The sequence below is a fragment of the Microtus pennsylvanicus genome, chromosome 14, assembly GCF_037038515.1.
Source record: "Microtus pennsylvanicus isolate mMicPen1 chromosome 14, mMicPen1.hap1, whole genome shotgun sequence".
Taxonomy (NCBI): Eukaryota; Metazoa; Chordata; class Mammalia; order Rodentia; family Cricetidae; genus Microtus; species Microtus pennsylvanicus.
Window position 1 is genome coordinate 31,496,464 of NC_134592.1, and position 25,668 is coordinate 31,522,131.

The 25,668-nt window shown below is 43.1% G+C and overlaps 1 protein-coding gene across 1 annotated transcript; it reads right to left on the reverse strand.

Annotated features, from left to right (window-relative positions):
• On the reverse strand, positions 1-25,668 carry Ptgr2 (prostaglandin reductase 2). The gene is made up of 10 exons (XM_075947885.1): positions 25,544-25,668; positions 20,304-20,384; positions 17,585-17,703; positions 13,358-13,549; positions 12,756-12,926; positions 8,473-8,682; positions 6,619-6,740; positions 5,762-5,849; positions 3,444-3,483; positions 1-1,838 (listed from the first exon to the last, which is right to left on the reverse strand). The coding sequence occupies exons 2-10, from the start codon at positions 20,338-20,340 to the stop codon at positions 1,762-1,764; spliced, it is 1,056 nt and encodes a 351-aa protein (XP_075804000.1). The 5' UTR covers positions 20,341-20,384; positions 25,544-25,668; the 3' UTR covers positions 1-1,761.

The following is a 25,668-nucleotide window of genomic DNA, read 5'->3' on the forward strand; positions in this document are numbered from 1 at the left end:
CGAGACAGGGTTTCTCTGTGGTTTTGGAGCCTGTCCTGGAACTAGCTCTTGTAGACCAGGCTGGCCTCGCACTCACAGAGATCTGCCTGCCTCTGCCTCCTGAGTGCTGGGATTAAAGGCGTGTGCCACCACCACCACTATTTTCTGAAGCTTTTTTACTTGGGGCGAGTTGGGAGTGGGGGTTGCTATTGGGAATTAAGGCCCCCTGAACAGTGTTCTGCCCTGATCACTCCCCCAACCCATTTTAATCACTAAAATTCCAAGTGATGTTTATATCTACTTGCCCTCCAAAGTTTCCCAAAGTACAGGCCTTTACCACTCGCACTCCAGAGGTCGACAGGCAGCTAGAGATCTGTAAATTCCAGGGCAGCCTGAATTACATAGCAAGCTACATAACAGACTGTCTCAAAAATATTCCTAAAGTTAACACAAGCTTTGTTAGGCTTGCTACGTAGTCAGTAATTTGGGAGAACACAGCCTGCTAGAAATCTGGTCTATTGAGCTCTCATCAACCCAGCTGACGTTATTTATCTCTTCATACCACTCCCAACCCAAAACTTCTCTTCAACCCCTAAACTGTTCCTCAATCTGATACTCCCAATGCTGCCCCCAACCCTACTTGCTTATGCTATTAAAAGCCTCTCTTTGGGCAGGCTGGGAAGATAGCTCAGCAGCTGCTCTACCAGAGGACCTGCATTCAAGAACCCAGCACCTACATGGTGGCTCGAAACTCTCTCCAGGGCCAAGGGATCCAGTGCCCTATTTGCCTCTGCAGGCATCAGGCATGCATGTGGTGTACAGACAGACAAGACACATAGGTACATAGAGACTTTTAAAGTCTCTCTTCCGTGTGAAATATGGAGAAGCCTATCTCAATCCTAATACTCTCACTTTAAGAATAATGTTAAAAATTTCCCCAGTTCAACAGATGTTAACCGCTTCTGACCTTAGAATTAGAGTTTTCACTCAGTTTTAAAAATAACTTAAAGATATGTCTACATATGATCAATTAACAGTTGTATTAACTATCCAGGAGTTTTTAAATATTTGATACAAATATATGTAACATGAGTTTTAACAAACAAAATTAGCCAAGTATAGTGAGTAACACGTGCCTGGAACCCCAGAGATAATTGGCAGTGGGAAACCTGAGGAATCAGTCCAGCCTGAGCTACACTAACAGACCCATCTCCAAAATAATTATTATTACTAGTTATTATTACAAGGAAAATAAGTCAGGTATAGTGGGACATGCCTGTGATCCCAGCACTCAGGAGACAGGTCACAAGAATCACAAGTACGAGGCCAGTGTGGACTTTGTATTTGAGACCCTGTCTCGAAAATAAAATAGAGAAGAACAGATGATAGCAAACCTATTGTGGCAGTGCTTCTCACCCTTCCTGATGCTGCAACCTTTAACACAGTTCCTCACGTTGTGGGGACCACAACCATAAAATTATTTCATTGCAACTTCATAACTAATTTTGCTACTGTTATGAATTGTAATGTAAATATCCGATATGCAGGATATCTGGTAGTGACTCCAAAGGGGTCACAACCCACAGGTTGAGAACCATTGTATTATGGTTAACAATCACATCTTAGATATATAGTTAATATATGATATTGAAAATAAGGTTATGTAACTAAAAATATTACAATTACACTTAAGTCTGTGCTGTAAGATTATTTTTTAAATGTGTCTTAAGAATCTTAATGCACAGTAGGAAATGTAGGGCTTCCTTGATGAAGATACGCAGACTACAGAGAAGACTCTTCTGAAATGCAGACGATCTGCTTCCCGATGTTGCCTCCGGTCATCATGGACTGGAACGCAACTGAAAAAAAAGAATAGGTCATCTGAAAAGAGAAATGTTCCTATATGTTTGTTAGAGGTCTAACACATAAAATTAGTTTGAATAATTTCTTCAGTGATTTTTCTGCCTTTTGTTTATTTGTTTTTTGTTGTTTTGAGACAGGGTTTCTCTCTGTAGATCAGATGGTCTCGAACTCACAGAGATCCACTGCCTCTGCCTCCTGAGTGCTGGGATTAAAGGTACGTGCCACCACTGCCCTGGCAAAAAAATAAATCTAAAAAGAAAAATCATTGGGTCAGGTGGTGGTAGCGCATGCCTTTAATCCCAGCATTCAGGAGGCAGAGAGAGGCAGGTGGATCTCTGTGAGTTTGGGGGTAGCGTGGTCTGCAGGGTGAGTTCCAGAACAGAACACATAGAAACACTGGCCCAAGTATATATATATATAAATAAATCTAGGCCTGGGGAAACAGCTTAGTGGCTAAGAGTCTTGTTGCTCTTGCAGAGGAAACAGGCTCAGTTCCCAGCACTCATGTGGTGGCTCGCACATCCCTATGAATACCAGGCATGCATGTGTACAAACATGCATGCAGGCAAGACACACACACAAGAGACTTATTTTATTTGTAGAAGTGTTTTGCCTGCTGCACGTATGTAAGTGTACAACATGTGTATGGTGCCAATAGAGACCCAAAAGGGCTCTGGATCACCTAGAACTGGTTATGAACTGCTATGTAGGTGTCAGGATCTGAACCCCGATTCTCTGAAAGAGCAGCAAATGCTTATAACCAATGAGTCATCTCTTCATAATTTTTGTGGGTTTTTTTGTTTTGTTTTGGTGTGTTTTTTGTTTCTCAAGACAGGGTTTCTCTGTAGCTTTGGAGCCTGTCCTGGCACTAGCTCTTGTAGACCAGGCTGGCCTCGAACTCACAGAGATCCACCTGCCTCTACCTCCTGAGTGCTGGGATTAAAGGCGTACACACCACCAGTTTATTTATTTTTATATTAATTTATATTTGAAACAGTCTCATTAGCTGAGAAGGCCCTTGAGTTGATTGTATTGCTTCTACCATCTGAGTTCTGGGGTTATAGTGGTTGCTAATACGCATGATTTGTGTATCATTTATGGTAGACAAGCTCTCTACCCACTGTATCCTCAGCCTCAGCAATAAGTAAGGTGAGTGTGGTGGCAAATTCTTGTAATTCCAACACTTGGGAGGTCAGGAATTTAAGGTCAGCCTCAGCCACCTATCAAATTCAGAGCCAACCAGGGCTACACAAGACCCAGACTCAGAAAAGCTCTGCTCCATCCCCATTCTCCCTGTAAAAAAAGAGAAACAAAACAAAGCCAAGAAAAGAAGACGTAGCTCAGCCTTGGCTATGCACAAGGTTCCATCACCGCATAAACAAAAGCACAGTCTTTCTGTTAACACAGCTCTGCGGTGTCTCCACAAAGAAAAGGGGTGGGGAGCTAGGGTTTAGCACAGTGGTAAAGTGTGTTTAGCATGAAAGAGGCCATAGGTTCATTCTCTAGAGCATAAAAAGAAAAAAATACCTGAAAGTAGCATTAAAAGAAAAATCAATACATGCATTGAGCACATACGTAGAAGAAATCTTCACTCATCTTACCTCCCATGTTTTCCAATCCATTTATCACAGTCTCTTTGATCTGTAATCAAAAATAGTTAGATTTAGAGTCAATGGTTTCCATAAAAGGAAACAATGCAATTTAGGATTTTGCATACAGTATAAAAATGGATAGCACCATTTTTCAGTAAAATCCTAATCCTATATTCCTGTTGTCTGATTGCTTAAAAAAAATTACACATTTATTTGTTTTGTGGGTGAATGCACATGTCGTAGCATGCATGTGGAAGTCAGAGGACAACTGGAACGAGTACTCGTTCTATAGACAAGGCTAGCCTACTGATTGGTTTAAAGGCATAAACTACCATGCCCAAATCAGTTCTTACTACTTTTCTACCACATGGGTTCTGCGGATCAAACTTAGTTCATCCACTAGGCAGCAAGTGTCCACATTCACCGAGCCATCTCATTGCTGCTCCACACTAATCTTAAACAAACTAACTATACAGGCAATTTAGCTGAAAATGATTTGAATTTATGACCCTCTTCTGCCTCCACCTTCCAAGTACTGGGATGACAGGCCTTGCCACTACACCCAGTTTTGTTTTGTTTTTTTCCCCCTCCTGGGGTGGACTAGTCTTCATGCAGGCTAAGCAAACACTCTATCAAGTTACACCCTCTAGGAAAATAATTATCTAAGTGTATATACACATATACAAGTTTGCCTATCATTTTCAGGTTTCAAGAGCATCTTATTTGGATACCAGATAAATAATTTCTAATTTCAGGCAGTGGTGGCACATGCTCTTAATCCCGGTCCTTGGGCAGGTGGCAGAAGCAGGTGAATCTCTGAGTTCAAGACCAGCCTGGTCTACAAAGTGAGTTCCAGGACAGCTAAAGCGACACAGAGAACTGTCTTCATAACAAAACAAAAAACTTCTAATTTTGCCCAACAACTAAAATCAGAATAACCATAAAGGAAATGAATATTAAAAGGACATTTACTTAAATCTATAAAAATTATAAGGAAATAGATTATATTAAGCTGAAGTAACGTAATTGTACTACTGAGTTTATAACTGCTTTCTGTACTTTCTAAAATGTAGTATTAACTCATTCTAGTTACATAAAATTTAACCAATTCTCATTTTAGAAATATCCACAGAACATTCTGGTATGTGCTTATGTGACTTTTAAGATAGCACAATTTCTGGGACTAGAGAGATGGCTCATCAGTTAAGAGCACTGGCTGCTCTTTCAGAGGACCCAGGTTCAATTCCCAGCACCCAGATGGCGGCTCATAACTACTTGTAACTCCAGTTCCAGGGTATCTGACACTCTCTTCAGTCCTCTGTGAGAACCAGGGCAAGCAAGTGGTATACAAAAATTTTTGTAGACAGAACATCCAGAAATAGCATGAAAAAAGAAATCAGAATTCCTCAGTACAGTTCCACAAATACTTGTTAAATTAATGAACATTACAAATTTAGATTTCAGGAGACATACCTATTGACTCTGTAACTAATCTATGGAGAATAAAGCTTAGTAATTGTTTAGCTTTATTTTATCTGTGTTTTGCCTGCATGCATAGATGTATGTACATGTATGCACCACTGTGTGCTTGGTGCCTTGGGAGGCCAGAAGAGGTTACTGGATCCCCTGGAACTGGAGTTATGGACAACTTGTAGCAGCCATGTCAGTGCTGAGAACCAAATCAGGTCTTCTGCAAAAGTAGCAAGTGTTCTTAATCACAGCAGCCTGTACAGCCCTGAGCTTAACAAAATGTTGCATAAAGCTAATAACAGTGTTTCTCGATCAGAAGATTATGGTCATCTGGGAGGAAATTAACTTTTTAAACTATGTGTCTACGTGTGTGTCTCTGTGGAATATGTGGAGTTACTTAGGCGGTTCAGAGAGGGTTACAGAGCCCCTGGAGCTGCAGTTGCAGTCAGTTGTGAGCAGCCTGACATACAAGTCAGAAAACAAACTTGGGTTCTCTGCAGGAGCAATGTGCTCTTAACCACTGAGCCAATTCTCTAGCCAATCTTTTGTAGGAATCTTTTGTAATGAAACCAATGTTTGCTATAGTAAATTCAAAAAAAAGTATGCCAAATGGCAGCAGAAATATACTTTTATTGTTAATAGAAATTTGGATTGGGGATGTGACTCAGTTGGTAGAGTACTTGGTTAGTTTTGGGTTCAAGCCCAGCACCACATAAACTGGGCACGGTAGAGCATGCCTAGAATTGTAGCACCAATGAGGCAGAGAGATAGGGGATTAAGGGTTCAAGGTAATTGTCAAGTTCAGACCCAGCCTGGGCCACAGGAGACCTGGTTTCAAAAAACAAAAGAGGGTTTACCTTTAGCTTTCCTTCTTTAAACCACTGACTCAGCTGGAGAAGTCCAGGCTGAAACTTATCTTTATAGTTTAGCACAATAAATCTCTCTCTGTAAACAGAAAATGAAAGAATAATGATTAGAGAATATTTCAAGAGTGAGAACCCGAGGGCAGTGGTGGCACAGGCCTTTAGTGGGAGGCAGAGGCAGGCAGATCTCTTGAGTACAAGGCCAGTCTGGTCTATAAAGAGTATTCTAGAATAGTCAGGGCTGTTAAACAGAGAAACAAACAAATGAACACAATCAAATCTTTCAAATTGGTAATCCCTTTTGTCTTTAAATTAGCCTATAACCATGCCGAGTCTGGTCAGATTCAGCTTTAGGTGTAGTGAAGGGATAAGTAAGTACAGCAAACTTTGTTTATATCTGTTTATCATCTATAACTCTGGCAACAGCATTGTGATTTTTCATTTATAGATAACATTCCTTCCTAGCCTCACATAATCTCATCCAATCAAAGCCAAGTATCTATTTTCTGAGAAACAGTTAACCAAAATTTAATTATTGAACCTCTTTAAATACATACTTTTCAGTCAGGTGGTGGTGGCGCACACCTTTAATCCCAGCACTTGGGAGGCAGAGGCAGGCGGATCTCTGTGACTTTGAGGTCAGACTGATCTACAGAGTGAGTTCCAGGACAACTAGGGCTGTGAAACCCTGTCTCAAAAATCAAAAACAAAACAAAAAACAACAACAAAAAAATTTCAATTATATTTAATAAGGAAAAAAACTATAAATGAATACATTTCCCACCTATGAAATTCAGCTCCACAGCCCCAGCCCCTGTGACAGCGTAGTAAGGGAAAGGTCGTGCACACACCTTGTGATGTTTCTTTCCTTCTGGATTGCTTCTGCAGCAGGGGACAGTGGAGGAGGGTAAGGCACATCCTTATTGTACTGAGAAATTTGACCACACAGGATGATGTGGCTGTTCCGATTCATCTGCACAGAGAAACACTGACAGTTACACCCTCAGCCACCTTCCTATTGATGGATTTAGGACTACATCAATGAAAGCTATTTAACTACCACACTTAAACTTTTTTCAATTAGTTTCATTTATTTGGAGATTTACCTATGTAGAAGTACTTTTTATTTATTTGTGTATGTGCACACGCATGCACATACCTCCATAAACTTTATGTTCACCACATGCATGCAGGTGCCTGTGGAGGCCAGGAGAGGGCCTTCGATCTCCCTAGATCTGGAGTTACAGATGGTTTTCAGCTGCTTGATGTAGGTGCCAGGTTCCAAACTCAGTCACCCACAAGAGCTGTAAGAACTCTAAGTGCTGAGCCATCTCTCTAGCCCCTACAGATTTTATTAAGTCCACTCTGAAGGAATGTAGAATAAAAGTTTGCTGATCACCAAAAGAATTACATTAGTTGCCAGTGACCTTGCTGCTTTTTTGTACTATGTTCATTTTATTTATTTGTTTGTTTGGTTTTTCGAGACAGGGTTTCTCTGCAGCTTTGGAGCCTATCCTGTAAAAACTAGCTCTTGTAGGTCAGGCTGGCCTCGAACTCACAGAAATTCCATCTGCCTCTGTCTATCGAGTGCTTGGATTATAGGTGTGTGCCACCACTGCCTGGCTAGTATGTCTATTTTTTTAAAGCTTATTTTTTTATATGTATATGTGTGGGTCTGTAAATCTGTATAGGTGTTGTAACAGGTCCCCAGACCTTAGCAGGTCCCGAGACTTTACCACAGCTGACTCCATGATGGAAGTAACATTCAGGCTGTTAAACTCTGCACTTTGACAGCCCCACCTGCCAAAACAAAAGCCCAATCCATCAAAGTCCATAGTTCTGGGAAAGTCTAAATGTATTAACCTTGCTTTTTGGCTTCTGTAGTTCTGCTTCTGATTAACTGTTCTTGTTACCTGAAGTATGTCAACCCAGGATATGGTTTTTGTGCTTAAAAGCTCACCCTGAAAAAGGCTTGGGGCTACACTGGGACCCAAACACGGGCCATCTAATAAAGACTTTCTATTGGCTTAAACCCATGTTCAAGTAGTCTTCTCCAGTGGACACCCCACAACTGACACATCCGCATAAGTGCCAGCTCTCCCTGGAGCTTGAGATACAGGTGGTTTGAGCTGCCTGACATGGATGCTCACACAGATTCAAACCCAGGTCCTCTGCAAGACCAGTACACACTCTTAACCACTGAACCATCTCTCCAGCCCGACCATGTATTTCTTTAGATTTAAATAATATAATCTCAACTGCAAGTAATTTTACATATAGTCAATATCTATATATTTTTATTATCAACTGTTGATATTTTACCACATTGTCAATAAAAATATATAACATTGATAATCTATGAAAACCATCTCCCTACCCAACTCAGGGGTTATGGCTTTTAGGTGATTGGTGGTTGGTGAGATACAGGACAGAATCTCAGTATTCCAGAAGTGTAACTCTTAATTTTTCACAAAAGTAAACTGAAGGTGAAAATATATCACAAGGCAGGAACTGAAATTCAGAACACAAATGTGGAATAAAATGAAAGCAAGTGTCAAGATCTTCTGTATAACTTAAACACAATAATCATGGAATTTGTCAAAATGAACACTACACTTTTATAGCTTCCCTCAGTATCAAGCAAAAATATCACAATGAATAAAACAAAGCATTGGATTTATAACGGAATGAAACCAGCAAACCACCTGACTTATCACCGTATCACTGATGTCACCACCAACATTGTCAAAGTAGACATCCACTCCAGTTGGGCACGATTCTTGGAGCTGTGCTGCCACATTCCCATTTTTATAGTTAATTGCAGCATCAAACCCCAGTTCTGAAGTCAAAAAGAGGCATTTCTCATGCGTTCCACAAATTCCCACCACTCTGGAACAGCCAAGCAGGTGGCCAATCTAGGGAGGAAGTGTTTGAAAATTAAATGGCTTTATATTCACACAAACATAAAAATGTCAAAGAACACAAGATATTGCAAGTACAAGAGAATATTTGCCCCGGCTAATTTTCATGTCAACTTGAAACAAGCTAGCATCATCTGAGAGGCGGGAACTTCAGCTGAGAAAATGCCTCCATAAAATCTGACTGAAGGCAAGCCTGTAGTGGCATTTCTTTAGTGTTTGAAGTGGGAGGGCCCATTCCGTTGTGGATGGTGCTACCCCTGGGCTGGTGGATCTGGAGTTGATTAAAAAGGCAGTCAATAGTAGTCCTCAGCTCCTGTCTCTGGGTTCCTGCCATGACTTCCCCCAGTGATGAACTGTTCCCTTGAAGTATAAGGATAGACCCTTTCCTCCCCGAGTGACTTTTAGTCGTGATGTTCCATCACATCCAGATTCACCCTAAGGCAGCACTCTGAAAGACTCTAAATGCATTTGTAAGCTCCCTCAAGACATTTTTTTTTTTTTTTGGTTTTTCGAGACAGGGTTTCTCTGTGGCTTTGGAGCCTGTCCTGGAACTAGCTCTGTAGACCAGGCTGGTCTCGAACTCACAGAGATCCGCCTGCCTCTGCCTCCCGAGTGCTGGGATTAAAGGCGTGCACCACCATCGCCCAGCCCCCTAAGACATTTTTCTAAAACCTTACACTCACTCTATCTTGGAAAAAAGAGTTGCGCACGCGCGCGCACACACACACACACACAGAGACAGACATACTGGACTGCTTATCCTTCTGTGTCCTTGTAAATAACCACTAGCTGGACTGTTCATCCCCCTGTGTCCTTGAGAATAATCTTCAAACGTAACTCCATTTTGGAAATTGAGACAAATACAACCCACAGATGTTGACTCAGTTCCTGATGTATTAATTTAGTAACTGAACCAAAGGTCAGGATGGACCACAGATGCTCTCCCTTATCACCTGACCATGCAGCTATTCTCCTGCCCTGGAATAGACCAAACACTACTAGTAACGCTTTGAATAAGCCAATCCAATAAGTTGGAAAACAACCTACAGGTCTCCCCCCACCTTGTGTCTGTGGTTTTTCACTTTAAAAGATGGGCTGTAACAGCTATTGATGTCCTTCATATCCTGAACCTGAAGGACCCTTGCTTTTGCATCAATTTGTGGTTATGTGAATGGTGTCTGGAGCAACTCTCCCCTGATGTTTGGACATCTAGTCCAACAACTCATCACAATTTAGGTTTGATTACAGTGCTTTAGACTAAACATTTAAAATGTGGTGGCACATGCCTTAGATTCCAGGACTCAGAAGCAGAGGCAAGTGTCTCTATGAGTTCAAGGCAAGCCTGTTCTATATAGCAAGTTCCATAATAATCAAGGCTACATAAAGAGATTATGTCTCAAAAAAAAGAATGAAATGAAAAGAGAAAAAAATTAAAACCAAAGAGACTGAGAACAGGTAATGTGATCCTTAAAAAAAAAAATGTAGTTTAAAACTTACAACTTTAATGTAATTTTTTTTTCAGTGACACTATCAGGTCAGAATAATGTAATTTTTAAAATAAGTAATCAGACCCAAGCTATCACTCTTAAAATTCAATAATTTTCAGGGCTGTGGAGAACACAAACAATAGCTAAAATACATTGTTTCCCATACTATAAAAGCTACTGTAGCCGGGCGGTGGTGGTGCAAGCCTTTAATCCCAGCACTTGGGAAGCAGAGGCAGGCGGATCTCTGTGAGTTCGAGACCAGCCTGGTCTACAAGAGCTAGTTCCAGGACAGGCTCCAAAACCACAGAGAAACCCTGTCTCGAAAAACCCAAAAAAAAAAAAAAAAAGCTACTGTATCAGTTACTTTCTATTGCTGTGATAAAACACCATTACCAAAAGCAACTAAAGAGAGAGAGAGATTATTTGGGTTTACATTCCCCAAGGGAAGCAAGGCAGCAAGCAGCGGGCATGGTGGCAGAAGCAGGAAATAGACCACGTCTTCAGCCACAAGCAGGAAGAAGAAAGAGCAAACTAGAAGTAGGATGAGGCCTTGAACTCTCAAAGCCCACCCCTAGTGACAGACATACTTCCTCCAGCAAGGCTGCACCCTCCCCAGCCAGACAGCACCACCAAATGGGTGACAAGTATTCAAAGGGGCATTTCTCATTCAAACCACCACAGCTACTGTGATGGCTGATCTCAACTGTCATCTTGACAACATCTAGAATCACCACCACGAAAGCAGACCTTTAGGCACGTCTATGAAGACTAATCCAGATTAGGTTAACTGAAAAGGGAAGACCCACCGAATGTAGGAGTACCTCACTAAATACACAGGAGAGAGCAAGCTGTGTGCAAGCATTCGCTGCTTTCTGTGTCTTGAGTGCTGATGCAACATGACCTGGAGCCTGGAATTGTGCACCCTGGAATTGTGCACCAAATAAAATCCTTCATCCTGGGCAGGCATTTTATCACAGCAAAGAGATGACTAACTAATATTGCTGCTATTTATAAAACATTGAACTTTCTACAGTTCTTTCAAAACATTTATTACATACCTACAGTTCAATAGCTTTCTGCAGTATCAGCACTTGGAAGGTGGAGGTAGGAGGAATAGGAATTCAAAGCTGGTCTAAGCTACATAGTAAGTTTGAGGTCAGCCAGGGAGACAAGTGACTCCATTTCAAAATATACATTAATAAATAACCTTCTTGAGGATGAAGAATTCATATTAATTTTTCTAAAATAGGAGTTTGATTTTATATTGTTGTTTGGTGCAGGCAACTGAACATAGAGCTTCATGCATGCATAGCAAGGGCTCAAAGCACTGAGCTACAACCCAACACCCCTCTTCATCATATTTTGTGAAGATGTATTTATCTGTGTGTATTGGCTGCATGTATGTATGTATGTGTATTGTGTGCATGCCTGGTGTCCAATAAGCCAGAAGGCAGCACTGACCTGTAGCCACTCTGGTGCTGAGAACTGACCTGAGTTTTCTGCAAGTACAGTGAGCACTCTTGGTCACTGGGCCATCTCTCTATTCCCTGCTTATCTTTTATTTCAAGGAATTACAGACGGATCTCTAAGATTTCTATCCCTATATAGATGACAGAACTACTCTAACACTTGCCACATCTATTTTATTTAACAGAGAAAGAGACACAAAAACCTGTTTTTTCCATATTGTTATTAACAGAATCTAAACAGGTAATAATACCATTTCTGCCAACAATGTGCAAAATAATGACATAATAAAAATTTTAAAGAAGAAGTCTGGAGAGAGGCTCAGTGGCTAAGAGCACTTACTACTCTTATAGAAGATCTGGGTTTGGTTTGAAACAGCAATATCAGGAGGCTCACAACCACTTGTAACTCTAGTCCCAAGGGATCTGACACTCGAACATACATGCATGTGCTCACACAAACACATCAAACAAAAATAACAAATCTTTTTAGTTAAGATCATTTTTATCCTTGACAAGTTCATATATGTGTATCCTATGGTTTGGTTACAGTCGACCACATTCCCTCTCTCACCTTTCCCAGTCCTCTGACTTCCTCCTTCACCGTAACAGGCCCCTCCCACTTTCAGTCTTTAATTAAGTTTAATCGGTGTTGCTTGCATATGCGTAGGTATGAGGTTATTTGCTGTATCATGGGAACTTACAAATGGCTAACTCTAAAATTAGTTACTTTTTGTGAAAAACTTTTCTGTAGTCCAGGCTGGGCTTGCACTCACTAAGTAACAGAGGATAGCCTTGAACTCTGAACTTCTTCCTCTGCGTTGTAAGTGCTGAGATTTCAGGTGTCACCACACCTGTTTTATGTGGTGCTAGGGATCAAACCCAGAGCTACAAGCATGGTAGGCAAGCGCTCTACCAGTTGATCTATGTCATCAGCCCTCAGTTGTTTTTTTTAATTGATTTTTATTGAGCTCTACATTTTTCTCTGCTCCCTCCCTGCCTCTCCCCTCCCCCCGCCAGCCCTCAGTTTTATATTCTAAATTGTACACATGGATTCTGTGATCTGCTTATGCCTTCTATTTTAGAAAAGTCAAGTAATTTTTGGAGACTTTACCTGCCCAGCCAAAGATCCACAGGCACCCGCTGCTCCACTGACAACCATTGTCTGATTGGATCCAGCAGATATGTGACCTTTCTCCTGTACCCCAATCAAGGAAGTCAGACCAGGCATACCTATAGCTCCAAGAAAATATGAGAGATGTCCATCCACAAGTTGTGGGTCTACCTGAAATAAAAGATGTACATTTTAGCCAGGCGATGGTGATGCACACCTTTAATCCCCGCACTTGGGAGGCAGGGGCAAGTGGATCTCTGTGAGTTCAAGGCCAGCCTGGTCTACAGGACAGGCTTCAGAGCTATAGAGAAACCCTGTCTCGAAACCCCTCCCCAAAAAAGTCCATTTTAAGCAATACTGAAATCACAGTTTTAAGCCAAGAAGTCAGAGCTAAAGAATGACTAGTGTCCACACCCAACTCCCTCTGTCAGATCTCTATGCCCTCCCTGTAAGTATACTGCATCAAGACCTTTAAGGTGATACTAAGTGAAGTCAGAGAGTTGGGGACCTAATCCAATGTTAGTCCCTCCCTCACAAAGTAATATGAATGTAGACATGAGAATAAAGGAAGAAAACTCAGCAAGTTTTATATTATACTTCACCTTTTCAAGGCCATTCCCATCTAGAATGGCTTTGGTTTGCCAGGGCCAATAAAAAGAAGTCACAAAATCGCCTTTAGCCAAATGTATGTGCTTGCTCTCTTCCACAACTCCAATACCGCCACCGTCAACCACCTGAGACAGCTGCCAGGGCGCTAAGTAATCAGTGCCAGTGTCCTCGTTCATCTTACAGCGCTGGGGAGAAGAAGGCCTTCATTAAGGGACGCTCAATTTACCCAGTGAAAGAAAAGCAGGTAAGGGGCTGGAGAGATGGCTCAGAGGTTGAGAGCATTGCCTGCTCTTCTGAAGGTCCTGAGTTCAATTCCCAGCAGCCACATGGTGGCTCACAACCATCGGTAATGAGGTCTGGTGCCCTCTTCTGGCCTTCAGGCATACACAGAGACAGAATATTATATACATAATAAATCAATAAATATATATAAAAAAAAGAAAAGCAGGTAAGTCTCTCTTGCGCTATACCCCCCCTTTTTTTTACTCTGCAAAAATTGGGGAAACCATATACCTAGCTCTTACCAGTAAAGAAGCCTAACTGAAAATAAATAAATAAATTTAGATCTGTTCTAAATTAGAGTATGGTAATCAAGACAGTGTGGTGCTGGCACAAAAAAGGCACATCGGTAAGACCTTTGAGACAGTTAGCGGGAAAGGCACTTGTCACCAAGCCTGTCTGACAACCTGAGTTCGGTCTCCAGGATCCACATGATGGAAGGAGGAAAGAACCAACTCTCAGTGTCCTCTGTCCTCCACCTGTGAGCCCTGGCAGTCATGTATGTGCACATGCAAGTATGCACAAAAACACAGATTCATAAATGTCATCTTTAAAATTTTTAAAATGAGTGGAATTCATTAAGGAAACCACCTAGGGCCCATCTTTTCCTTCTGGAAGTTTTAAAGATTCATTGTTGGGTGCAGCAGTGTGTATCTGCAACCTCAGCACTTGTGGGGGGCGAGGGGCGGAGCCAAGTGGATCCTGGACGCTTGCTTATCAGCCAGTCACCCGAGTTTGATCCCTGAACCCACATGAAGGTGGGAGGAGAGAACTGGCTGCACAGCTGTACTCTGGTCCCCACATGTAAACAGAACACATAGGGTGGGCCTGGAGAGACAGTTCAGTGGGTATAATTAATACAATTGTTTACAGACTCAAAGATGGAAGGGGAGATGACCCATCTATTTTGTAAGGCTGGTGGGATGGCTCAGCAGGTGAAGGTGCTTGCTACCAAGTCTAGCAACCTAAGGTTGGTCCCCAGGATTCAAATGGTAAAAGGAGAGAACAGACTCTTTCAAGTTGTCCTCTGGCCAACTCACACACACACAAATAAAACATTTTAAGCCGGGCAGTGGTGGTGGCACACGCCTTTAGTCCCAGCACTCAGGAGGCAGAGGCAGGTGGAGATCTGTGAGTTCGAGGCCAGCCTGGTCTACAAAATGAGTTCCAGGACAGCCAGAGCTAAAGAGTAAAATCCTGTCTTGAAACACCCCCCCCCAAAAAAAACCAACTGACAAAAAAGTACCAAACAAACCCTTCAACTACAACAAAAACAAACAAACAAAAACAGAATTGGAAGATTCACGCTTGCTACTTTCCAAACTCACTGTAGTCATAATAATCAAGGTAACAAGGCACATTTGAATAAACACACATATTAATGGAATAAGGTTTGAATCTAAAAGTAAATGCTCTAATGGTCAACTGATTTACAATTTATTTATTTTTTAGTCTCACTGTAATTCAGGCTAGCATCAGACCTGCAGTGACCTTCCTGCCTCAGCTTTCCCAGTGCTGGGGTGCACGTGTGAGACCCCCCAGCTCACAGTCAGCTTTCCCAGTGCTGGGGTGCACGTGTGAGACCCCCCAGCTCACAGTCAGCTTTCCCAGTGCTGGGGTGCACGTGTGAGACCCCCCAGCTCACAGTCAGCTTTCCCAGTGCTGGGGTGCACGTGTGAGACCCCCCAGCTCACAGTCAGCTTTCCCAGTGCTGGGGTGCACTGTGAGACCCCCCAGCTCACAGTCAGCTTTCCCAGTGCTGGGGTGCACGTGTGAGACCCCCCAGCTCACAGTCAGCTTTCCCAGTGCTGGGGTGCACGTGTGAGACCCCCAGCTCACAGTCAGCTTTCCCAGTGCTGGGGTGCACGTGTGAGACCCCCCAGCTCACAGTCAGCTTTCCCAGTGCTGGGGTGCACGTGTGAGACCCCCCAAGCTCAAAGTCAGCTTTCCCAGTGCTGGGGTGCACGTGTGAGACCCCCCAGCTCACAGTCAGCTTTCCCAGTGCTGGGGTGCACGTGTGAGACCCCCCAGCTCACAGTCAGCTTTCCCAGTGCTGGGGTGCACGTGTGAGACCCCCCAGCTCACAGTCAGCTTTCCCAGTGCTGGGGTGCACGTGTGAGACCCCCCCAGCTCACAGTCAGCTTTCCCAGTGCTGGGGTGCACGTGTGAGACCCCCCAGCTCACAGTCAGCTTTCCCAGTGCTGGGGTGCACGTGTGAGACCCCCCAGCTCACAGTCAGCTTTCCCAGTGCTGGGGTGCACGTGTGAGACCCCCCCAGCTCACAGTCAGCTTTCCCAGTGCTGGGGTGCACGTGTGAGATCCCCCAGCTCACAGTCAGCTTTCCCAGTGCTGGGGTGCACGTGTGAGACCCCCCCCCAGCTCACAGCAGATTTTCAACAAAGGTATCAGGAGCAAAGGTGCAGTCTTTTCAACAAACGACACCTACACAACTGTACAGTGCAATACTATTTGTTTTTTTTTTTTTGAGACAGGGTTTCTCTGTAGCTTTGGAGTCTGTCCTGGAACTAGCTCTTGTAGACCAGGCTGGCCTCAAATTCAGAGATCCGCCTGCCTCTGCCTCCCGAGTGCTGGGATTAAAGGCGTGTGCCACCACCGCCCAGTTTATTATTTGTGTTTTAATAAATAAAGGCTGCTTGAAGATCAGTGCAAAGCAGCCAGACTAGTCAGCGATACAGGCCAGGCAGTGGTAGCCACACTTTAATCCCAGCACTAGAGAGGAATATAAGGCAGGATGAGACAGGAACTCACTCTCTTTCAGTCTGAGGATTTCATAGCGGTAAGAGCTCTCTAGTGACTTGGCTGTGTTGATTTTCTGATCTTCAGGGTGGACCCCAATATCTGTCTCTGGGTTTTTATTGTTCATGCTACATAACTGTGTATCCACCAAAAGACTGAAGCTGAACCCTGTGATGATTTATTCATCTGGGGTGTCAGTGGGGTTGTAGTTCAATATGCTTGCCTAACATCACCTGGAATATGGAAGCATCCGCTCCTTCTCTGGAGTGGATGTCTTTGCTCTGCTCTTAGACTTCAGAGCTGTTCTTTGGCCTTTGGTCTCTGGGACTCACATTCCCAACGGACAAGTGTAGCAGGCTCCAGGCCTTTGACCTCGGAGTAAGACTTTCATTATATGTTCCCCTGGTTCTCAAGTCTCCTTCAGACTTGGACTGAGCCAAGGCCTCCCTGGTTTTCTAGTGGACTTTTCAGTCTCCATAATTGTGTTAGCTATATCTAGAAAACAAAGACTATAACTCAATAATACAGATCATTTTTTTAAATTTTCCATGAAATGAGACATTTTTCTGTTCTTTAATCAAATTTATTGTTATTTTTTAATGTGAATGAATGTTTTTCCTGCACCAAGTGTATATCTGATGGCCAAAAAGTTCAGAAGAGGGACTTGGACCCCTATAATTAAAGTTACAGACAGCTGTGAGATACCATGTGGGTACTGGGAATAGAACCTGGGTCCTCTGCGAGAACAGTAATTGCTGTGAACCATCTCTTCAGCCCCAAATAATTCAAGTTTAAGATGTTTGTGTACTCTAGGTAGGTATTTCTTCAAAGACATACAAGTGGCCAAAAACCACATGGAAATATGATCAAAATTAATCATTAAGAAAAATGGAAAACAACCCACAATGAGATACTTCTTCACACTAAGTATTATGTCTATAAGTGTTAGTGAGTGTTAAGATTGGCATGGTGGCACACGTCTTTAATCTCAGCACTTGGGAGGCAGAAGCAGGTGGATCTCTTGAGTTCAAGAGAACTAGAGGACTATACTGAGAAACCCTGTTTCAAGAGACCAGGAAAAAAAAGACATCATTTCTCAAATAAACACAATAAAATTCTGATGCAACAACACTAAAACATAAGAGCAGAATTATTTTCATCAATTACAACACCCCGCTTCTTACCATGTAAGGATCCACAGAGAGGTAGAGAGTTCTAACCTGAACTTGTCCTTCACTGATATTATCTGCTAACCTGACTTCTTCCATCCTGAAGTTCTCTGCCACTGGATTTCCATTTTTCCCTAGATTTTCAAGCAAAAATATGAAGTTAAAACATGATGGAGGGCCGGGCGATGGTGGCGCACGCCTTTAATCCCAGCACTCGGGAGGCAGAGGTAGGCGAATCTCTGTGAGTTCGAGACCAGCCTGGTCTACAGAGCTAGTTCCAGGACAGGCTCCAAAGCCACAGAGAAACTCTGTCTCGAAAAACCAAAAAAAAAAAAAAAAAAACATGATGGAGGAAGGTCATTGGCTAATAAAGGAACTGCCTTGGCCCATTTTATTGGTTAGAACAGAGGTAGGTGGAGTAAACAGAACAGAACGCTGGGAGGAAGAGGAAGTGAGCTCAGACTCCGCAGCTCTCCTCGCTGGAGCAGACGCCTCAGAAGAGACGCCATGCTCCCTGCTCCTGGGCAGACACACGCAATGAAGCTCCAACCCAGGATGGACCTAGGTTAGAATCTTCCTGGTAAGCGCACCTAGCTGTGCTACATAGAATATTAGAAATGGGCTAGTTCCAGGTGCGAGAGTTAGCCTAGAAGAGGCTAGATAGAAATGGGCCAAGCAGTGATTAAAAGAATACAGTGTCCATGTAATTATTTCGGGGCATAAGCTAGCCGAGCAGGCGGCCGGGGTGCTGGAAACGCAGCTCCGCCGCTCTTATTACTACAAAAACATTGCTTTTTTTCCCCCCTAGATCGTCCAACTCAGAGAGATCTACTTGCCTCTGCATCCCATGCTGGGACTAAAGGTGCACAGCGCCATGCCTAGGAAAAGTTATTTTCTTATAACATTTTCTAAAGTTACCCTAGGATTTAAAGTGCTCCCTTCTAATTCAAACAAGGGTAACTCAGCATAAATTTTCAAATAGTTCCCATCACTCTTGAATTTAAGTTCAGAAATACTCTTGCAAACTAATTTTGTTTTTAAAAAATGATTATAGGTATATAACATATGCTGTTTCAAAGTAGGAAGACTCTGAAAATGAAAAATCCCACTCTCTTGTGTAGCTGGGTGGTGGTGCATCTCAGCACTCAGAAGGCAGAGGCTGTGGAGTCTGAATTTGAGGCCAGCCTGGTGAGTTCCAGGCCATCCAGGGCTACACAGTGAGACCTCTTTAGAAAGTGGGAAGAAGTGAGGACAGAACGCTGGGAGCTAAGGGTGGGACACAGGATGACTGGAGAGATGGCTCCGTGGTTAAGAGCATCTGCTGATCTTCCAGAGGTCTGGGGTCTGATTCCCAACACCCACACAGTTGCTAACACGCATCTGGAACTCCAGTCCCAGGGTATCCAATGCCCTCTTCTGGCCTCCATGGGCACTGCATGCACAAGGTGCATAGGTACACATGGGAGCAAAACCCTATATACATAAAATAAAAATAAATCCTCAAAAAAAATTGAACTCAACTTTTAATTATGTAGTTAAAATTTATAAAGTAATAGAAAAGCCAAAAAAAGTTAGGTAATCTTTCCATCTTCATTTTAAAACGAACGGCTTACATGAACATTTACTATTTTGCTTTTAAAGTCTTAAAGATAAGGTAACTAGAAAACTTGAGGTATAAGAAAAATGCTTAAAGTCAGGCAGTAGTGGCGCACACCTTTAATCCCAGCATTCAGGGAGGCAGAGGCAGGTGAATCCTTGTGAGTTCAAGGCCAGCCTGGTCTATAGAGTGAGTTCCAAGACAGCCAGGACTGTTACACAGAGAAACCATGTCTCAAAAAACTAACCAACCAAACCAACCAACCAAATAAATAAATAAAATGTTTAAACAGACACTAACATCACTGAAGTGTATTCATCTTGAATTATGTTTAATAAGAGCAAACTTCTTTTCAAGAACCACCAGATTTCCAAGGTGAGAGCCAATGTAAAGGTCTAACTATTCACAACACTAAAACCGAGGGCAGAAAACATGGTGAGCGGGCAACAAGACAGGACCACAAAACAGTGGGCCCACACTTGGATTGCTGCCACACCTAAGTTTCTATGACCCAGGGAGATGTCAGTATTGACAGAAGATGGTGTATGTCTCGTAAAACAGAAAAGCCAATGTAAATAATCAGTCACACCAACCACAAGGAAAAATCCAAAATTAGACACTTTCAATATAACTTTCCATGATTCAAATGGCCTTGAAAAGTTAACATCTGGGGCTGGAGAGATGGCTCAGAGACTGAGTGCTGACTCCTCTTCCAGAGGACCCAGGTTCAATTCCCAGCACCCACATGGCAGCTGACCACTGTCTGTGACTCCAGTTCCAGGGAATCTGACAACTTCATACCAAATACATATAAAGTTAAATAAGTATTTAAAAAAGGAGAAAAGTTGACATCTGAAAACGGAATATGACATAAAGTATCTAAGTAAATGTATCTAACACATTTACTAGTCTTTTTCTTTCTTTTCTTTTTTTATTTTTTGAGATAAGGTTTCTCTGTGTAGCACTGGCTGTCCTGAAACTTACTCTAACCTCAAACTTAAAGATCTGAAATTTACTAATCTTAATTTACTTTACTACCTTAGTTTACCACATGGATATCATGGCGATTTTTATTCTTCTATTTCCAGGAATGATTACAGAGACCAGGACTGCTCATTTGTCACAGACGATACATACCAGGTCGGGAGTTCAATACTACTCTCTGTACAATCATCGCTCTGTGCAGGAGCCTCACAAGACTTCTGTAGTAAATAAATCCTGTAATTATAAAAAAATCGTTAGATATGAAGTATTTAATTAAAAAAATTTTAAACTCTTGAGTTCAAAGTCAGCCTAGTCCATAAAGCACGTTCCAGGATAGCTAGGGCTGTTATACAGAGAAACTCTGTCTTGGAAAACCAAGGAAAGAAAAATCTAAAACTCCATTTGTGCTTCTGAATGAAGAGAAAAGGTCATATTTAGAATCTAAAAAGAGCTAGAGAAAGTGCTCAGTGGTTAAGAGCATTGGCTGCTCTCAGTTTCCAGCACCCACAGGGCAGCTCACAACTCCAGTGCTGGGGATCTGTCACCCTCTTCTCTCTCAGGCACCACATGCATGTGGTGTACAGACATACACAAAGGCAAAACACCAATACCCATGAACTAAAAAGAGCAGAATCTAAAAAACCATATAATACTCTCCTGTCAGTTTGCTTCCTAATGTAAACATATGGAGAAAATAGTAACTAAGTCCAATTAGAATTCTTAGCTAATAGGATCAAGTTCATCATGTGTCATGGATAATTCTGAGACATTTGTCTTCACACTGTCAGGATTAAGCATTCTACTAAGGCTTGATTAAAAACAAACATATAACAATAGGCCCAATTCACGTTCCTCCAGAATCAGGCAGTTAGTCAAGCTATAAATGAAAAACACTAGCCGAGGACTGGAAAAACAACTCAGCAGTAAAGCACTTGTCCAACATGTACAACCAGGATGGGATCCCAAATATCAGAAAACAGACTAAAAACTTAACCGCTTGGCCAGCAAGATGCCTCCTTGTACTGGAAAAGGCTCCTGATGCCAAGCTTACTGACCTGAGTTTATCTCCAGGACCCACATGACTTCCAGAAGTTACCCTTTGATCTCCATGTGTGCTGTGCCATACACACAGCCCTGACACCCACACAAAATAAATTTAAAAAAATTTAAACTGTTTAGCTGGACATGATGGTGCACAACTATTTCTGGATTCGAGACCAGCCTGGTCTACAGAGTGAGTTCTGTAGACAAGACAGCCAAGGCTACACAGAGAAACTCTGTCTCAAAAAGCCAACAACAACAACAACAAAACTCTCTTCAACTGTAATACAACCAATTTTTCAAAGGTTCTTTCGTGTTTGTGTTCTGAGTGTGTATGCCAGGGTGTCCCAGAGATCCACCTTCTCAATGACTGAATTACTAACAAGCTTTCTTTTTCTCGGGGGTTTGAGCTTATTTTGTTGTTTTACATTCTTGTTTTGGTGGGGAGGGGCATGTATACTGTGGTGTACATGTGGTGGAGCACGTATACTGTGGTGTGCACGTGGTGGTTCACGTATACTCTGGTGTACACATATACTGTGGTGTGCATGTGATGGTTCACGTATACTGTGGTGTACATGTGGTTCACATATACTCTGGTGTACACATATACTGTGGTGTGCATGTGATGGTTCACGTATACTGTGGTGTGCATGTGGTGGAGCATGTATACTGTGGTGTACATGTATGTGGTGGTTCACGTACTGTGGTGTGCATGTGATGGTTCACGTATACTGTGGTGTGCATGTGGTGGAGCACGTATACTGTGGTGTACATGTATGTGGTGGTTCACGTACTGTGGTGTGCATGTGATGGAGCATGTATACTGTGATGTACATGTATGTGGTGGTTAATGACCTTCTGCAAGAGTCAGTTCTCTTCTTCCGCCAGAGCGTGAAGACTGGAGAGATGGCTCGGCTGTGAAGAGCACTTGCTGCTCTTGCACAGGACATGGGTTCCCTTAACACCCACACAATGCCTCACAGCTATTTCTAACCCCAGTTCCAGAGCACCCAGTACCCTCTTCTGGCTCCCTGGGCACTAGACATGCACTTGATGCACATGCATGTAGGCAAACACTCATACATAAAATACATGTAAAAAATGACATGTTTAGGACTGGAGATACAGCTTAGTGGTAGAGCACTTGCCTGGCGTGTATGAGGTCCTAGGCTTGAAACCTAGGATCCAAAGGGAAAAAACGAAATGTCTGGTGTTGGTAACATTCAGTAAGGCCGGATGATGAATGCAGAAACATCCTACTCCTTTAAACTCTCTAATGTGCATACTGATAATCTCACTAGTGATGGCAGAAATGGCTAGCTGATCTCAAACTCATTCCTTCCTTTGGGATACTCTTCATCAGAATAAAATACTTTCCGGCTTTCCTTTAAAGCAAATCCCATTATCCTCCTGTTTCACTCAAAAATCCTTCAGTTAGGTTTCTGTACAACATAAATACTGCGCCATTAGTGACAGAATCAGCAGCACAGGCAGCCTCCTGCCCCTAACATCCAGTGCTCAAACAGCCCAGACACTGGCAGCTAGTGGTCAGCGTCAGCACTCAGGTTCACACACTGCATTTGGGGCTCTCTTTCCTTTCTATTGCATGCCGTTGCTTTGTTTCGTCACTTTTGTCTGTAAAGTCCTGACTGTTCCTCAGTGTGACTTTTTCTTCTATCTTCTTGTCCTATTTGACAGTGATAGGTAGATTAGGTAGATTTAGAGGATAATGAGATTCAATTTCTCTTTCTTCACCCCACCCCCCACTAGGGATCCTGGCATGCAGGAGGCCAGATTCTTTTGGGGGGGGGGGGGCAGGAATCTTTTGTTGTTTTGTTTTTCGAGACAGGGTTTCTCTGTAACTTTGGAGCCTGTCCTGGAACTAGCTCTGTAGACCAGGCTGGCCTCAAACTCACAGAGATCTGCCTGCCTCTGCCTCCCGAGTGCTGGGATTAAAGGCGTGCGCCACTGCCCAGCATAGGACAGGAATCTATGCGGTGCTGTCTGTCTTATTTCACCATGTCATTTAGTCCGTGGGAGACTTTTCTTTTTGAGATGGGGCTGCTGGGTGTTCACATTCCCGAGTTGGGGTTCAGGGCTTCCTTGGCCTTATCGTCTTAACTGGCTGCGACTACAAGTACACTTCATCACATCCTGCCGGACACATTTCCTATGGAACTGCCATGTATAGAAGTCACATAAAAATCAAAAGGCGAGTTTATTCCAACGCAGTTGGTCAGACTGTCCTGTGGTTATTAATTGTACTGTGATGGCTGAATTTTCTAAGAAGCAGTTCCAATTATCTCACTCTCTTTTCCTGTGGCTGTGAGGAAATACCCTGACAGAGGCAACTTCAGGGAGAACAGGTTTGTTCTGGCTCACGGTTCAAGTGTACAGTCCATCGTGGAGAAGTCACAGCAGGTGATGTAGGCAGGGTCACAAGACACCCCAAGAACCAGAGACAGTGGATGCTGGTGTCCAACTAGCTTTGTTCTTTTTATTCAATCCAGGACCCAACCAGAGGAAACAGTGCCAATCTGAGGGTGAGTCGACCTCCCTCAATTAACCTAAAGTCAACCTAAGTCCCCGCAGGTGTGCCCTGAAGCTTGTCTCCTCAGTGGTTCTGATCCCGACGATCAGTGTTAACCGTCAGACAGTGAAGTTTAGAATTTGCTTACTTTCAGCCTTGTTTTATTTCCCTAAAATAATAGAGCCAACAGTGATGCCTACCACTTGTGATCCCAAAAAGGTAGAGGCCAGGGAACTGAGTTCAAAGTCAGCCTCAGCTACATAACAAAATTCCAGGCCAGCCTGGGCTACAAGAGACTTTGTCTCAAAAAAAACAACATAATATGGCTAACAGGGTACTATATGCCTGTAATACCAGAACTTCAGAGGCTGAGGCCTGAGGATCTCAAGTTGAAGGCCACCTAGATTACAGGAGAGATCCTATCTACAAAAGAAAAATCTATGGCTTGACTACACATGTAGCTCAGTGGTGAAGCTCCCCGAAGACAAGCAAAGCATTCAAAGACATGACTATGATATGACAGGCCTGCATAAACACGGCTCGTCATCACGACAGGTGCCACTGCGGGTCCTTCTGCTTTAAATCAGAAATCTTCACCCGCCAAATAGAACTGATTAGTGAAGGACAGCCAAACTCTCGACAGCATAACAATCAACCTTGATTTTCTCACAAAATTTCCACCTAGAATACGACAGGCCAAATTCAAGATGAGAAGGTCAGTGGGGAAGAGCCATGACAGAGCCGGTGGAGGTGGGTGGGGGTAAGCCTCAGCAATCCCATTTGCCTGTTAAATTAAGTGGGTTTGTAACTGGTGTTACTGTTCTAAAATAATACCACCGAAAGATCTGCTTAGTCATAGAAAAAAAACCCTCCTGAGCGCCCATGTAAGGAGAAGCTCACTGAGCAGAGAACATGTTGTTTCTAGCCAGGTGGGACCTCTTGGTTTAGTTCCTAATGTTTTTAGGTGCCCAAAAACTGGGTGAGTTTTCCTTCCCCTAGGCATGATATAGTATAGTGTACATTTGTAATCCCGGTTATTCGGCAGAACTGGGATGGCAAGTTCAAGGCCAGTCTGAGCAAATTCGTGAGAACCTGTCTCAAAATAAAAATGAAAAACAAACTGGAGATAACAGTCCAGTAGTAAAAAAAAAAAAACAAAAAAAAAACATTTGTTTAGCATGCATGGGGGTGGGTGTCCTGGATTCAATCCCCAGTAGAGAAAAAAATGAATTATTAGTTTGCTTAAATTCAACTTCCTCCTCAAACACCACCAAGATGAATTTAAAAATGTCTCCTCTTCCCAGAAGTTATAAGGGGGGGGGGGGGGCTGAATGACTTGTCCACGGTCACACAACTTGGCACTCACACTTGAACCCATTCTAACACACCATTTCACAACATGAGCTTCCTAACGCGATGCTGCGAAATCGAATCCAGGCCCAACACCTTTTTATAAAAGACGCTTTGGGTTCAGCTGTATCTTGTCTGACCATTCTGCCCCAGAGGATTCTGGCCTTTCCTCTGCCCTCTCTGCCATCATCTTAGATTCCTACATGGTTCTTCCTTCCCTGACAAACCCAACCTTCCTCTGTAGCTCCTACTACCAACCACTTTCATAGAAACTGACCAGAATTTCAAGCCGAGTGCCTAGGTCCTCAGCACCAAGAGCTTTTGACAAGATTTAAGTATATCCCTATGCACACAGTAGGTGCTCAATAGATGCTCAAATCTGAGGCCCCTCAGACAATCATGCCCAACCCTGACAACTCTTAAACAGCTGCTTATCGGGCATTCTCTAGTCTAACGTCCCAGGCTATACCGCGGGTGTCGCCAGGAGCTCGGTGAGGACGCCCGCAGGTCACCCCCGGATCGGAGCTTTCTCCTCCTCTGTGGGTTTTATCCGACTTCCGGCGGGGCGTCCGGATGCAGTGATCCCCCCTGCAC

Coding starts and splice junctions, on each gene's coding strand:
- Ptgr2 (XM_075947885.1), bottom strand. CDS start 20,340: ATGATTGTACAGAGAGTAGTATTGAACTCCCGACCTG. Junction 6,741..8,472: donor GTGATACGGTGATAAGTCAG/GTGGTTTGCTGG, acceptor TTCTCTGTGCAG/ATGAATCGGAACAGCCACAT. Junction 1,839..3,443: donor TGGATTGGAAAACATGGGAG/GTAAGATGAGTG, acceptor CTTTTTTTTCAG/TTGCGTTCCAGTCCATGATG.